At 48.5% G+C, this 15522-nt stretch overlaps 1 protein-coding gene across 1 annotated transcript in view; it reads left to right on the forward strand.

Annotated features, from left to right (window-relative positions):
• The window catches only part of DNAI7 (dynein axonemal intermediate chain 7), a 562546-nt gene that overhangs the window by 379456 nt on the left and 167568 nt on the right, over positions 1-15522 (forward strand). Inside the window, exon 12 of the mRNA XM_086920321.1 lies at positions 13314-13528. Coding sequence (XP_086776447.1) covers positions 13314-13528 — 215 coding nt within the window. The remainder of the gene's footprint in view (positions 1-13313; positions 13529-15522) is intronic.

A 15522-nucleotide genomic window follows, 5' to 3' on the forward strand; every position in this document is an offset into this window, starting at 1 on the left:
CCTTGTCCACCGCAGCGGTAGCACCAATGCCTACTGCAGCCCTCGGAGCCCTGCCCCGCTGTCCTCCAGCCCGCTGCAACCCCAGCCTCCCTGCCCGCAACCATTCCTGCAGTCCTGCAGCTCTGCCTGCGGTTGCTTCAGGTTTTTCAGCACAAGGAACGCTCACCCACCAAAGATTAAATTAAGGTTTTATACAGTGCATTTTGAAGCAAGAGTGTCCGTTTTGCGTTCTAAATCAATGTAACGTCGCTCAACAGCATAAGAAAAAAAAACTCAGCCTGTTACATTGCATGGAATCTGTATTTTAAAACTGACGCGTTCTAGGTTGAGTTGAGTAAGTGCAACATTGAATCAGCATCTATCCGGCCACTACTGCAAACTGAGCTCACAGGACACGGGCACACCGGGAAAAGGGGGCCATACACGACGGGATGGTGACGCTCACAAATCGGACGGGACAAACAGGACACATCGGACAGGACAAACAGCTCACAGGACACAGGGAAACACAGTAAGCAAACACAAAAAAAGAGAGAATGTAAGCAAAAGTGCAGAGAAATAGAGAGACGGGCGTTTTTCAATAAAAGGTGTTATTTATTGGGCAGTCTTCTTTCTCATGCAAGAGAAATGAATTGCCACAATTGCAATACTTATAATAAAGTAATATGCATACAGTAAAAGTAGTATTATGAAATAATACTGTAAAAGCATTGAAATGGTTTCTCAGCCATATGATACTTTAAAATGGATAAAATACATACATACATAAAAACATTTGACTAACGTACTCAACTGGTGCTTCTAACTACGCCTACCCCGGTGTACCTGACCTAAGCCTAATACTTGGGAAGGAGTAAGTAAGTAGCAGTTTAAGTTAAGTTGGTTAAGATTGTTTTGCCAAGAATCTGCATCAAGAATTCTCTTAAGGGTTTAGTCATCTCCGTACCTTGGTAATAGAATGTGGGAGGTCTGGTATCTCTTTCCTCAGGACTCGATCTCCCAGCAACCCGCAAGGGTAGGCTGGAAACACCAGAGCTGGATTTTCTCGGCTCGAGAAAAAGACAGCGTCTCTCTCAGTGCGTCAAACGGGAGGGGCGGCTTCCGTGGGCTCTCGCATCAGATGGGCTCTCGGGCAAGTAGATGGCCGCTCTGCTCCAAACCACTGTGTGTTTGCTTAAGGCAACTGTTGGTATATTTATACCTGAAAGGTGCCGAGTTTGACGTAAGTTTGGACATAAGACGTCAATAAGAACTAACAGTTCTTTCTGGACTCCAGGAGTTCTTGTTCAAATCAAATCAAAACAAAAGCAGGGGGGATTTCCCGGGCTGCTGGAGGCTTGGTTTGTTTAAAGAACGCGTTGTGCTTTCTAGGAGTCGATGGGAGTAGCCGTGCTGTGCTTTGGACGGCATGGGCTATTACTGAATATGGATATGATTCTTATGCCTTTATCAGGATATTATTGATTATAACCACATAAGTGCAAGAATCGGGAATATTGAATTTAGGGTCCTAGATAGAAACACAACAGAAGACTCTGCCAGGAAGAAGGACTGATATGCTGCTGAAGGAATGCCACTCTGCTGGGCAGCTGCTTTGCTGGAATCCTGCCTTACTGTGCTACCCTGCTGTCTGCTGTTCCACTGCCTGGGTGAGGACTGGACCTGCATCACTTGTATCCAGAGTGACTCCATGGGTTAGCTGGCTGGCGTCCTGATCTGAAGTCTCCTGGACATCAGGTTTCCAATCTACCTGCTCTGCACCTGGACTTTATGCAATCTGTTAAGTTGTGCAACCCTAGTCCTGGGCCCTTGGAAGTGGGCCTAAGGTGCTCTTTTCCAGCAAAACCCGTGACCCTCTATCGAACCTGAGCATTAGCACTGTTGTGTGAATCGGAACCGGTGCATCGTCCCAATTGCATTGATCAGAACCGTTGCATCACGTCTGTTGCGTGGATCAGAACCAGTACATCAATCCCTTTGCATGCATCAGAACCGGGGCGTTGTTCCTGGTGCATGTACTAGAACTGGTCTCTGATGTGTGGTTCAACCCCGACACATCACCTTCAACCACCACTGCACGATGCTCCGACCGACTGAAGGTCTTTGTATCCCCGTCGATGGCACCCTTGATGACGAATCTCCGTATCGCAATTCTACGCTGATTGGAGCTAATGTATCGCTGGTGCTGCTTGGATTGGGACCAGTGCATCGCTGCTACTGAGTGGATCGACACAACCCATCGATTTGAGTGCCCCAGAAACCTCATTGTCGATGCCACCAGGATTAAGGTACTTTTGTTCAACTGGGCTCACTGGGCCCCTGCATCTGGCCCGCGGTATATCACAGTGGGTCTGAACTTTTGACTTTGTCCTGGTCCAGCACGACCAGATATCCCAAGTAAGGCTGATTGCTTCTAAGCGCTATTTTTCATTATATTCTTAAAAAATTAATATCTCAAGTTATACTTTCTGGATTTTTGTTGTTTTGTTCTGGTTTTATTTATTACTAGCAGCCCGCCCCAGCGTTGCCTGGGGCAGAAGGGGCCTGGGGGCAGCATTTCAGGCTTGCGTGCACCCCCGCCCGCCACAACATTGTCTGTGTCCCGGACAATGTCGTGGCGGGCGGGGGCCGGGGCGGGAGTGCACGCAAGCCTGAAATCCTGGCCCCAGAGCCTGAGCCTTACCTCAGCCGCATTTGTTCCGGGCCAACTTCCCGCACCGGCTCCCTCCCGCCCCGACATTTCCCGTGTCCCAGAGCCTTACCTGAGCTGCCACTCCTCCCCGCGCTCCTCACTTTACCGCCGCTCCTCCTCGTCATGACGCACCCGAGCTGCCGCTCCTCCCCGCGCTCCTCACTTCACCGCCGTTACCTTCTCGTCATCATGTACGTTGCAGCCAGCGATACGTCGCGGCCAGCGCAGCGTCTCGGCCGGCGCTACTTTCAGGGCACTACTTTTTTTTTAAAGTTATATTTTTAAATTTACGTTTTTTTAAAATTTTCTATAGCCTATGTCCATATGCACACCCTGAGGATTACAACAATGTATTGGGTGTGTGGATTGGCGCTGTGGTTCCCGAGTGTACCTTGCCAAAAGGTTTGAGTTCTCTCTTTATAATAGTAGTATAGATATTGAGAGTCAGATATAGGGGCCTCACTGGGCCCCTGCATCTGGCAAGCGCTCCATCACAGTAAGGCTGATTGCATCTAAGCATTATTTTTCATTATATTCTTTGAAAATTCATATCTTAAGTTATACTTTTTGGATTTTTGTTGTTTTATTCTTGTTTTGTTTAATATATTAAGAGTTATTTTTCTAACCTGGTGTGGGATCTTTTTGTTTGGAATTTTCACTATTTTACTGTTTGAAGTGTTGCACAAACACTTAACACATTGCCTCTAAGTTAAGTCTGCCTGCTCAGTGCCAAGCTATCAGAGGGTGAGCACAGGTTAATTTAAGGTGTGCCTGCTTTTTACCCTGACTAGGATTTGGGTTGTCTCTTGACTAGGGCTCATACCTTAGGTAAACTACAAACCCATTTCTAACAGTGCTTTTAGAGTCTAAAGTGAAGGTGTCTGAGGGATGCTGTTGCCTTTATCCACCTTACCCTGGGTGTAACCAGGGTTACCATCAAGACCATCAAGAAAGCAGTAAGGAATGGTTTAATTATCATTTCCCCTCCCCACCAGCTTCCAAACCTCCAGCATAGCTCACTGGCTAGCTGACAAAGAACCTGAGGCTGTGACTGTCATGATTCATGCAGGAGCCTTCCCTGGGCTTATTTTCCAACACTTACATACCCAAACCAGGAAGAGACATTTTCACACAGGACTGAGGTGGGAATATATATCTCTGAACCTTTTGAGGCTCCAAGAAGTGTTAGTGTGGTGGTGACATTTAGGTCAATGGGAGGTATTTGCTTGGTTGAAGGCTGATGATGATTCCAAGTAGGGTGCAGGAGTCGAGAGTCAAATTGTTGGCTGTATCACAGATATGGTTGCTAGCTGGCCAGTGTTTTACCATCCTGGCTGGTATATTCATATCAAGACACGAAAACAAAATTAACAAAATCAAGAAAATCATTACAGCCTGGTATTATTCTCAACTATTCAATATAAAATTAAAGCAACAAATACTAAATGAAAGCATGTCATAGCATTTACTGTTGTCAAGATTATTACTCAAGTATTATTAAAGCACTGAGCTGAAAGGCTTTGAGTCATGCAGCCCACAGATAACCATTTTTAGGAAATATATTTATGAGATCTACAGGTCACCCTTATATTTTAGTAAGCACTCAATACTACTGCCACTTGGACATATTCTGCCTCACATATCCATGAATCATGACCACCACCACTGTAGCCTGCTGCCGAGAGCCACAACAGTTGGTAAGTGCCCTCAGCCGCAGGCAGGGGCCTGTAAGAAGAAAGACTGCATTTACGGTCCATGTTCATCCACAGCCACTAACTATCTTGGCTTTTTATTTCATCAATTCGCTGATGATACACAGCTCATAATCAAAGAAGAGGGTGACATAGACTTGATCGGACAGCAGATCCAGCCCTACGTGTTGGCTATTGCCAGCTGAATGAAGCACATTAAACTCAACTGAATGTTGGTAAAACACAGGTTTTAATATCCTGACATTTCCGTAATTTTAGGTTAGAAGCTTAGTGGCTAATCCCAATTGGCAATATGCAGGGGTGTAACTTCGGGGGGTGTTTGGGGTGTTACACCGCCCCTAATAAATGTATGCCTGAAAGAGACACGTTAGTGATACATGACTTACCTTAGAATATCCCCAGGCATCAGACTGGATCTGTTAAGTTTTGCTAGCAGTACCCTTGCGCGTCAGTGGGTGGCGTCGCACGGCTCCGTGTCCGCCGCTGGCGTCATATGCGCCGAGACGACTTCACGGAGATTACTTAGGCGCCACCCATGTGCGTTGATGTCAATTCTTTCTTTTTCCGCGCCAGTAAGCACAGATCCGGTTAGAGCCCGTACCTCAGTCATTTTTTGACTGTCTTTTTGAGACTTTTGTCTCATGTTGGTTTTCAATGGTGCGAGTAGGGATGGCTGGTTTTAAGTCCTGTGGGACCTGCCGTTGCAATATGTTGGTGGTGGATCCTCACAACATCTGTCTCTACTGCCTGGAGTGCGATCACGACTCCCGGTCCCGTCTGGACTATAGGGCTATGGCCCGAAGGCCTTGAGGGAGCGGCGCCGGAAGTTGCTTGAAGTTTGGCACTTGTCCCGCGCCATTCGAGGTCCAGGGGTCGTTCCTGTGACTGCTCGTGGAGCCATCATCATCGTTTCCCGGGAACCAAGTCTTCACCCTCGGATTCGGGTAGTAGACGTCACAAAAAGAAGTCCAAGAAGCTTTTTCGCTCTCCGACGTCTCCCCATCGGTCCTCGGATGCTGATGAGGGGGACAGGGGTGTGGCTCCGTCGGAGCCTGGGAGTCCCGCGGCCTATCCGCCTTACTCGGGTCCATCAGCGACTCCCACACAAATGCAAGAATTTCTTGCTGCCATGGACTGCCTGTTTAGGCCTTGGGCTCCCCCGGTGCGCCTTCGTGCTCCGTGGTCCCGTGTCAGGATCCTTCTGGTCCGTCCACTCCTCCGGCGGATCCAGCCCTGGCGCCGCCTCCGGCTCCGGCCCTGGCACTGCAGGATCCTGCTCTCCTGGCTCCGGCCACAGCACCAATAGGTCCCATGCTGCCAGCTCCGGCTCCGCCGGCGCCGCCGCAGTGGATACGGCTGGTTCCTCCTCTGACCCGGCTCCCGGACGATTTTGTCCCCGCATGGGATCCAAATTGGGACACAGCGCCGGCTCGGCCCAGGCCGGCGCCGTTCCCGGCGCGTCTCTTCCCTCCCCGATCCCTGCCCCGCCGCTGAGGCCTGTGCCAACTGCACCGGCGGTGGAGGATGATTGGGAGGGGTCCGATGACTCTCTGGCCCGTCAGTGTGATTCTGAGCAGGACTGGGTGGACGATTTGAGGAGGCCGGAGGTCTTGACGTCTCCTCTGATCCGGGGTTTGCCTCTCCCCCGCCCATTATGGAGGAAGGTGCCTCGTATACAATGGAGCTCCGTCGTGCAGCGGAGGTCCTGAACCTCGATCTCCTTACGGTGACCCTTAAGACTAATCTCCTTACTGAGGTGCTCCAGTCGGCGTCCACTTCATCGGAATCACTGCTGCCCTTTAATTATGCCCCTACTTGAAGTCTTGTTGGGCACTTGGTCGCGGCCAGCCACAGTGGCTTCTGTGAATAAAATCGTTACAAGGCGTCATCGCCCGGCGCCGGGTGACCCTGCCTTTCTGACCCCTCACCCCACACCTGAGAGTCTAGTCATTCAAGCGTCGACATCCCAGAGTGTTTTTCCCACAGCTCCGTCTGATAAAGACTCTAAGAAGTTGAAACGGTTTGGCAAGCGGTTGTTCTCTCCGGCCCGCTTAGGGCTGCAGTCGGTGAACACTGCGTGCCTTTTGGGCCGTTATTCCCACGCGGTGTGGGATACTGTCGCTGATGTGTTGCCTCAGTTCCCAGAGGAGATCCAGACTGTGCTGTCTCAGGCTGTGGCTGAGACAGCACAGCCGCTAGGTTAACCATTCGTTGTGACTTGAACACCACGGACTCCCTCGGTAGGGCAATTTCCAAGACCGTGGTGCTTCATCGCCATGCTTGGTTGCGGTCCACCGGGTTCTCCCTGGACGTCCAGGGCTCGCTCATGGACATGCCCTTTAACGGCACTCGTCTGTTTAGCGATATAGCCGACACTGTTCAGGATCGTTTTTAAGGGCTCTCAGGCTATGGCCAAGTCCTTGAGCCTTTCCACCTCGCGCCCGGCCACGTCTACTTTTCGTGGCAATGGCAGAGGCGCCCCTGCCCGTTCGTTCAGCCAAAATCCTGCACAGAACCAAACTCAGCGTGCCCGTGGGCGTGGAGGCTGCCGGGGTAGCTGCGGGGTCCGGCTTGAGGGTCAGTCCACCTCCTCCCCTGCAACATCAACCTTGAAAACTTCCTAGTCTGAGCTTCGGGTCGCACCCCACACCGTTGGGTGGCAGGATTCGTCATCACCTTCTCCATTGGCGTTCTGTCACTTCTGGCAAGTGGGTGCTGCAACTCATCATGAGGGGTTACTCCTGCCCCTTAAAGTCTACCGCCCTCCGGCCATGCCACCTCGATTCCACCGCATGTCAGGGGATCACTTTGTGCTTCTCCAGCAGGAAGTTATGGCCCTCTAGGCCAAGAGGTCCATTGAGCGTGTTTCTGGGCCGGAAGTAGGATGTGGTTGTTATTCCCACTACTTTCTGGTTCCTAAGAAGGAGAAAGGGGGCTTGCGTCCCATCTTGGACCTCAGGGATGTCAATTGCTTCCTCCGGAAGGAGTAGTTCAAGAAGTTGACTCTAGCTCAGGTTGGCTGCCCTCGACCCTGGGACTGGATGGTAGCATTAGACCTGCAGGATGCATATTTTCACATCCCAGTCCTGCCGGCCCAAAGGCATTACCTGTGTTTCACAGTAGGCCAGGAGCATTTTCAGTTTGCCATGCTCCCCTTCGGCCTTACCAGTGCCACTCGGGTGTTTACGAAAGTGATGGCGGCGGTAGCAGCTTATCTGCGCAGGTCAGGGGTGTAAGTCTTCCCCTACCTCAACGACTGGTTCTTGAAGGCGGGCTCGCCCCAGGCAGTCGTCACCCACCTTCAGACTATGGCCGACCTCCTGCACTTGCTGGGGTTCTCCATCAATCTGCTGAAGTCACATCTGATTCCCTCTCAGAAGCTCCCCTTCATCGGAGCGGTTCTGGATTCAATGCAGTTTCGGGTTTATCCCCCGAGCAGCGACTCTGGGATATTCAGGCTGTGATTCCGATATTTCTGCCTCTATCCTGGGTTTCAGTCAGGATGACCCTCCGGCTCCTGTGCCTGATGGCCCCCTGCATCCTGCTAGTGCAACTTGCCAGGTGGCATATGCAGGGGGACCTGAAGTTCCAGTGGGCACAGCATCAGGGCAACCTGTCCGATCACGTCCTGATCTCGGAGTGCACTGCATGACACTTGCAGTGGTGGCTCATGAATCGCGATTGGGTCAAGGGCAGATCCTTCTCCAAATGGAGCACACAGTTGTGACGGATGAGTCTCTCCTCGGATGGGGTGGCCACTTGGGAGAGGCGGAGATCAGAGGCCTCTGGTCTACAGCGGAGTTCCGGCTGCATATCAACCTTTTGGAGCTTCGGGGGATCCGACTTGCACTGAAAGCATTCCTTCCCTCTATCCGGGAAAATGTAGTGCAGATGTTCACGGACAACACCACCGCCATGTGGTATTGCAACACACAGGGCGGGGTGGGGTCGTGGACCCGTTTTCAGGATGCTTTGAGCCTCTGGACATGGCTGGAACATCACGGCATTACCTTGGTGGTTCAACACCTGGCAGGTTCTCTGAACGCCAGGGCGGATTAACTCTGAAGCCGGTGCATGATGGATCACGAATGGCATCTGAACTCAGACGTGGCGCAAGGTCTCTTTCTGCAGTGGGGAGAGCCTTGGTTAGACCTATTCACCACCGAAGAGAACGCGCAATGTCATCAATTCTGCGCGTTGGAATTTCAAAGGCGGCATTCACTCGGCGACGCTTTTCGATGCAAGTGGAGTTGTACGCCTTTCCGCCTATACCACTTCTGCCCAGAGTGCTGAAGAAGATTTGGCACGACTGGGCCCAAGTCATTCTGGTGGCTCCAGATTGGACACGAAGGTACTGGTATCCCCAGCTACTCAACATGGCAATCTATCCCCGATTCGACTGACTGTTCGGGAGGATCTTCTGTCGCAGCAGCAGGGGATGGTCCCACCACCTCCATGCGTGGAGATTGAGGGTGACAGTTGACAGCTTTCAATCTTCCTCCCGAGGTCTGTGATGTCATTCTGGCACCTAGGCGTCCCTCCACGAAAACGGTAAATGCCTGCAGATGGAACAAGTTTGTGGCAGGGTGCACAGCAGAATCTGTGGATCCCCTTCCTGCCCCTCTTTCCGAAGTCCTTCTGTTCCCTCTTTCTTTGGCCTAGCAGGGCTCTGCTCTGGGCCCTGTCAAAGGTTATCTTTCGGCCATCTCTGGTGTAATCTTATTCGCAGACCCCCCACCTGGGTTGGTATTGCTGGGGAATCTATTCTAAGGTAAGGAATCTGTCACTAACTTGTCTCTTTCAGATGCACAAGTTACTACTTGTGTAACAATATATCTGTAAGAGACATTAGTTAGTAATAGATTCCTTACCGACCCATCGACCCTCCCCGTTCTGCAAACTGATTACTGGGGTTAAGGATAGCCCTTTCAGGGCCCTAGTTTCATGGCACCCGTAGTCGGTTTCTTGCATGGATCTGCATTTCTGGTGCAGAAAGCCGTGCACAGTCAGCGCGCATGGGTGACGCCACCCACTGACGCGCAGGGGTACTGCTAGCAAAACTTTCCGGATCCAGTCTGAAGCCTGGAGTTATTCTAAGGTAAAGAATCTTTCACTAACTAATGTCTCTTACAGATATATTGTTACACAAGTAGTAACTTGTGCTTTCAGATGAATAGTTGGGTACAGGTGCTTTCAGTCCGGTATGGTGAGGTGTCTGTCGGATTTCACCTGGGACTTTTCCATACACACACTGACAAAACCATACACAGACTCTTCCTCATATCTGTTTTGAAAGCCCTAAACAAAATATACAAAATATTGTGTTTCTCTCATTTAGTACTCCTATTAATATGTATTCCTCTCTTTCAACTGCCTCTTAAACCCTTCTCATGAGCATCTTACTGACTAAGCTACGCCCCTGGCAATATGTTGACTCTTGCTAATAAAGCCAGATACCTTAATTTATATTTGAAAGTAATCTTACCTTAAAAATGCAAATCAACAAGCTAACTTTGTCTTGCTTCATGATTTTTAGAATCTTGTGGAAGTTCTTTTTCCTCTGTACTGGTAATTGCAAAAACACCATAGTGTAGACTGCAATAACATAGCCCTAGAGACTACAGAAACACGATTTATGTGAGTTTTCCAGAGTACTAGACAAAAAACTGCATGTGATAAGAAATTTGTATCATGGGCTGATCCTGGACCTCAAACAAAGCAACCCTGCCAATAGTTTTAACCAATCCTCACTAGCTACAAAGGACAAGATGAATCTGGTTTAACTGGTGGTGCATTTGTCACAATGCAGTACACCAGCCCAATGCTTCTTTTTTTGATTTCAAAGTATTTTATTGAGTTTTCCATACAGGTACATTCGCTAGTCAGCTACAGGGTTCAAGTCAATCTTGGTTATAGTTGTTTTGGTTACATTTAATATGCATGTTAGACTGTACCCACTTCTGTTGTCTTGTTAGAAGATTAAGGACAGGTGGAAGAGAAGGAAAGGAAGAGAAGAGATGGAGAAGATATCTACTAGAAAACTACTTTCGCAACGGCCTCGGCACAATCTGGTCTTGTATTGCTATGTTTTGCGGGCAGTCGCCCCCCTCATAGGGGTTCAGATACTCGTCCAGCAGTTTCCACATCCCCCTAGTAGCTTGTCTCCAGGGTGAGTTTTATAGTGCGATGCTATTGGCCCCCCTGAGGAATGTCACCCAATTGAGCCAGCCCTTGAAAGATGTCTTTGCTGTATCCTGAATGTATGAGACATGCACTAGATAAAAAGCTGATATTATCTCGCATTTACCTGTTGAGAGCGTCATGATCAGGAAGAGTGAAGCTGGTGTCTGGGCCTCTCTCAAGCCTCACAATTAAGAAGTATAAGAATTGGCTTGGTAGTTTGGTTTGCCCTGTTCCCATCATGCACTGGGACAGGAACAGACTAATTTGCATGTAGCCCGGTTCTGAGCTGGGATGGTGCAGTGAGCTAAAAAACGGTGATGGATCAAGCCCTGATCTTTGGACTGGGTAAGAGTGGTCTGCTTAATTCAGACACTCTGTTCATCACCACCCCCTTTTCTGAATCGTTTTTGGCCACTATAGGTGTGGCAGGGTATACTCAGACATGAGACCCTTGCTCACTGCACCATCAGGATTCAAGCAAGCCGGGCCGACTACGGCTGAAATGCCAGAAACCGGTCCCCGGAAGCTTGTTTCCTTCCCAGTATAAGAATTGGCTTGGTAGTTTGGTTTGCCCTGTTCCCATCATGCACTGGGACAGTAACATACTAATTTGCATGTAGCCAGGTTCTGAGCTGGGATGGTGCAGTGAGCTAAAAACGGTGATGGATCAAGCCCTGATCTTTGGACTGGGTAAGAGTGGTCTGCTTAATTCAGACACTCTGTTCATCACCACCCCCTTTTCTGAATCGTTTTTGGCCACTATAGGTGTGGCAGGGTATACTCAGACATGAGTCCCTTGCTCACTGCACCACCAGGATTCAAGCAAGCCGGGCCGACGACGGCTGAAATGCCAGAAACCGGTCCCCGGAAGCTTGTTTCCTTCCCAGTATAAGAATTGGCTTGGTAGTTTGGTTTGCCCTGTTCCCATCATGCACTGGGACAGGAACAGACTAATTTGCATGTAGCCAGGTTCTGAGCTGGGATGGTGCAGTGAGCTAAAAAATGGTGATGGATCAAGCCCTGATCTTTGGACTGGGTAAGAGTGGTCTGCTTAATTCAGACACTCTGTTCATCACCACCCCCTTTTCTGAATCGTTTTTGGCCACTATAGGTGTGGCAGGGTATACTCAGACATGAGTCCCTTGCTCACTGCACCATCAGGATTCAAGCAAGCCGGGCTGACGACGGCTGAAATGACAGAAACCGGTCCCCGGAAGCTTGTTTCCTTCCCAGTATAAGAAATGGCTTGGTAGTTTGGTTTGCCCTGTTCCCATCATACACTGGGACAGGAACAGACTAATTTGCATGTAGCCCGGTTCTGAGCTGGGATGGTGCAGTGAGCTAAAAAACGGTGATGGATCAAGCCCTGATCTTTGGACTGGGTAAGAGTGGTCTGCTTAATTCAGACACTCTGTTCATCACCACCCCCTTTTCTGAATCGTTTTTGGCCACTATAGGTGTGGCAGGGTATACTCAGACATGAGACCCTTGCTCACTGCACCATCAGGATTCAAGCAAGCCGGGCCGACTACGGCTGAAATGCCAGAAACCGGTCCCCGGAAGCTTGTTTCCTTCCCAGTATAAGAATTGGCTTGGTAGTTTGGTTTGCCCTGTTCCCATCATGCACTGGGACAGTAACATACTAATTTGCATGTAGCCAGGTTCTGAGCTGGGATGGTGCAGTGAGCTAAAAACGGTGATGGATCAAGCCCTGATCTTTGGACTGGGTAAGAGTGGTCTGCTTAATTCAGACACTCTGTTCATCACCACCCCCTTTTCTGAATCGTTTTTGGCCACTATAGGTGTGGCAGGGTATACTCAGACATGAGTCCCTTGCTCACTGCACCACCAGGATTCAAGCAAGCCGGGCCGACGACGGCTGAAATGCCAGAAACCGGTCCCCGGAAGCTTGTTTCCTTCCCAGTATAAGAATTGGCTTGGTAGTTTGGTTTGCCCTGTTCCCATCATGCACTGGGACAGTAACATACTAATTTGCATGTAGCCAGGTTCTGAGCTGGGATGGTGCAGTGAGCTAAAAAACAGTGATGGATCAAGCCCTGATCTTTGGACTGGGTAAGAGTGGTCTGCTTAATTCAGACACTCTGTTCATCACCACCCCCTTTTCTGAATCGTTTTTGGCCACTATAGGTGTGGCAGGGTATACTCACACATGAGTCCCTTGCTCACTGCACCATCAGGATTCAAGCAAGCCGGGCCGACGACGGCTGAAATGCCAGAAACCGGTCCCCGGAAGCTTGTTTCCTTCCCAGCATAAGATTTGGCTTGGTAGTTTGGTTTGCCCTGTTCCCATCATGCACTGGGACAGGAACAGACTAATTTGCATGTAGCCAGGTTCTGAGCTGGGATGGTGCAGTGAGCTAAAAAACGGGGATGGATCAAGCCCTGATCTTTGGACTGGGTAAGAGTGGTCTGCTTAATTCAGACACTCTGTTCATCACCACCCCCTTTTCTGAATCACAATTAAGATAGTCTCCTATTTTGCATCCACTGAAGTGCTGCTCTCAGGCTGTCAGAGCTGGCATCGGAAGAGCCCACCTTGTCGTTGCAGATTGGCTGCTGCTGGTCACAAGGGGATGATATTTTCACGTACTGTATTTCTTATGCGCAACATCCACTTAGCTCTGATGACTTTAATAAAACCCAACCTCAGTGACTGTCATAAAATTATATAAAATAGCTGAATATCGGTTTTATTTTATTTGCAGGCCAAAACTGGACAACTGACAATGTTATCGAGCAAGACTACAGAAAGGAAGAAAGGATGATGTACGTTCAGATGGACTCTTTTTATACCTTCGCGATGTTTCAAGATGCACACCTTAATATGCCGTATGAGTCGTGGGAACTAACGCCGAAAGGAGTGAATGAAGTTGCTTTGGTCATCTTTGCTGCTTTCACTGAAGTAAAAATAGATATTAAGGTATGTGTTTGGAGACAATTCTACGCGTCTTGAGAATGATGATCGATACGGAATATAAATCACTTGACTAAATTCAACGCAATCAGTGAAAATAAATCTCTCTATAGAAGATAAACGATTGTGAACCCATTTTCCAGCAAATAATGTGTGTTGCAGCATGACCTCGTGCTAGGAAAGGACCGTATTTACCAAAATAGTGCATACTTACAGAGGCTACACCTAGCAGATGAGTACTGCAGTGCTAGTGACACTGTCACAATAACACTGTAACTGTACATAACAATGCTACTGTAACAGTAATCAATTACAACAACACTAACAGTACATTACAGTAACACTGTAACAAAAACTGTACGTAATAATAATAGTACTTTTGTTACTAATAGAGCAAATTAGCATCTCACTAGATGTAATAGTAGCAGCAAGTGAGCAGCAGTAGCTTTCAGTCTTGTAAAGAATAACATTTTATTATGAATCATAAAAATATACATATACATTCATATATACATGTATATCTATATATGTATCTATATCTATATAGATAGATAGATAGATAGATAGATAGATAGATAGATAGATAGATAGATAGATAGATAGATAGATAGATTACCCAGTGGGCAGTCGCCACTGGGTAGTTATCGTTAGGTCAGCTGTTCCATAGGAAAAGCATTTTTTGATGTTGCTCCCCGTTTGATGAATCTCCAAGAAGCTTTCCAAAAAAAGTGCTACTTTTTGACTAATTTGTGCATGGAAAGTTTTGGAGAGATCCATGAAGCGTGGACCAAGCCAAAAATAGGGCTCTCAACACACAAAATTCCTGTGCAATTTCCATAGATTTTTTGGGACAGGCAGTGGTGTCTCGACCACTAGGTCAGAGTAGTGTCGCCCCATTGCTTTCTCGCAGTGAGAGAAAGCCAAAACATTCAATGGTAATAACTAAAGGTTATTACCATTTTATGTTTGCTTGTGCATTGGGGCGGGGGGGAGTGGGAGGTACGGGGCTGCTCTGCTCTTTGAGCAGGGCAGGGGAGAAATGGTTTGCCCACTCCTGAGTGCGCTCAGACTGTTTGATCGGCCCTATCAGGCGACCCTAACCAGTCATGCGCACTCTGCCCTTCTCCATGCAGGCTAAACATGGCCACGCACATTAGCCCCTGGCTGTGTGGCAACCTAACCAATCACAGAGCTGCTTGCAGCATTGTGATTGGCTTAGGAGAGGGAGCCTGGCTGCCTGCTTCCTGTTCCTGTCAGAGACAGGAGAGCAGGAGCCGAGAAGACGCAGGACCCGGTGGAAAGGTACTTTTGTTTAATTTAATTATTAATACTTTTTTAATTATCCTGCGATCCCTCCAACTCCCTCCAAGAATCCCCCCACGATTCCTCGTGCCCACCCCCCACCTGTGAGCAATTCAGGCTGCAACTGGGGAGAGGGCTACAACAAAAACAGCTGAATGGTGCTACACCAAATCTGTCAAGATGCTCGCTCTTGGTATGCAACTTATGCTTTTTGTGATTTGGTGTAAATCTGTTCTGTAGTGTTTGAGAAATTAAGGTTAAAAAACATTGGATTTCTGGGCAGTTGGTGTCCAGTTGTGCTCCAATTGGCCACTTTAAAGAGGACTTGTCAATCCTGATTGGTTGATTTCAACCTGAGCAGTATGTTTTGGCAGCAATTACAAGATTCAGGGACTTGGTCCCGGTGTCCTCTAAATGAATTAAAAAAATATGTAATGGGGCAGAGTGTGCACACCAAACATGCTGTGGAAGCTGTTACAGGACTCTAGGACATGGACTCCATTGAAAAGCATTGTAGTGACAGACAGATTTTGAAGGTCAAAAAAAGAGGCACATATACAAGGTGATAACAGATTTTAGTTACAATATAAATCATTTGTCGGTGGTACCATACTAAATGTAAACATTGTGGTGTGTTCTAATGTAATTTCACCCTGTGGAAAATGCTGCTCTTGTGCTGGGATTTAATGAATCCTGTT

The sequence above is a fragment of the Lissotriton vulgaris genome, chromosome 1_1 (assembly GCF_964263255.1).
Source record: "Lissotriton vulgaris chromosome 1_1, aLisVul1.2, whole genome shotgun sequence".
NCBI classification, from domain to species: Eukaryota; Metazoa; Chordata; class Amphibia; order Caudata; family Salamandridae; genus Lissotriton; species Lissotriton vulgaris.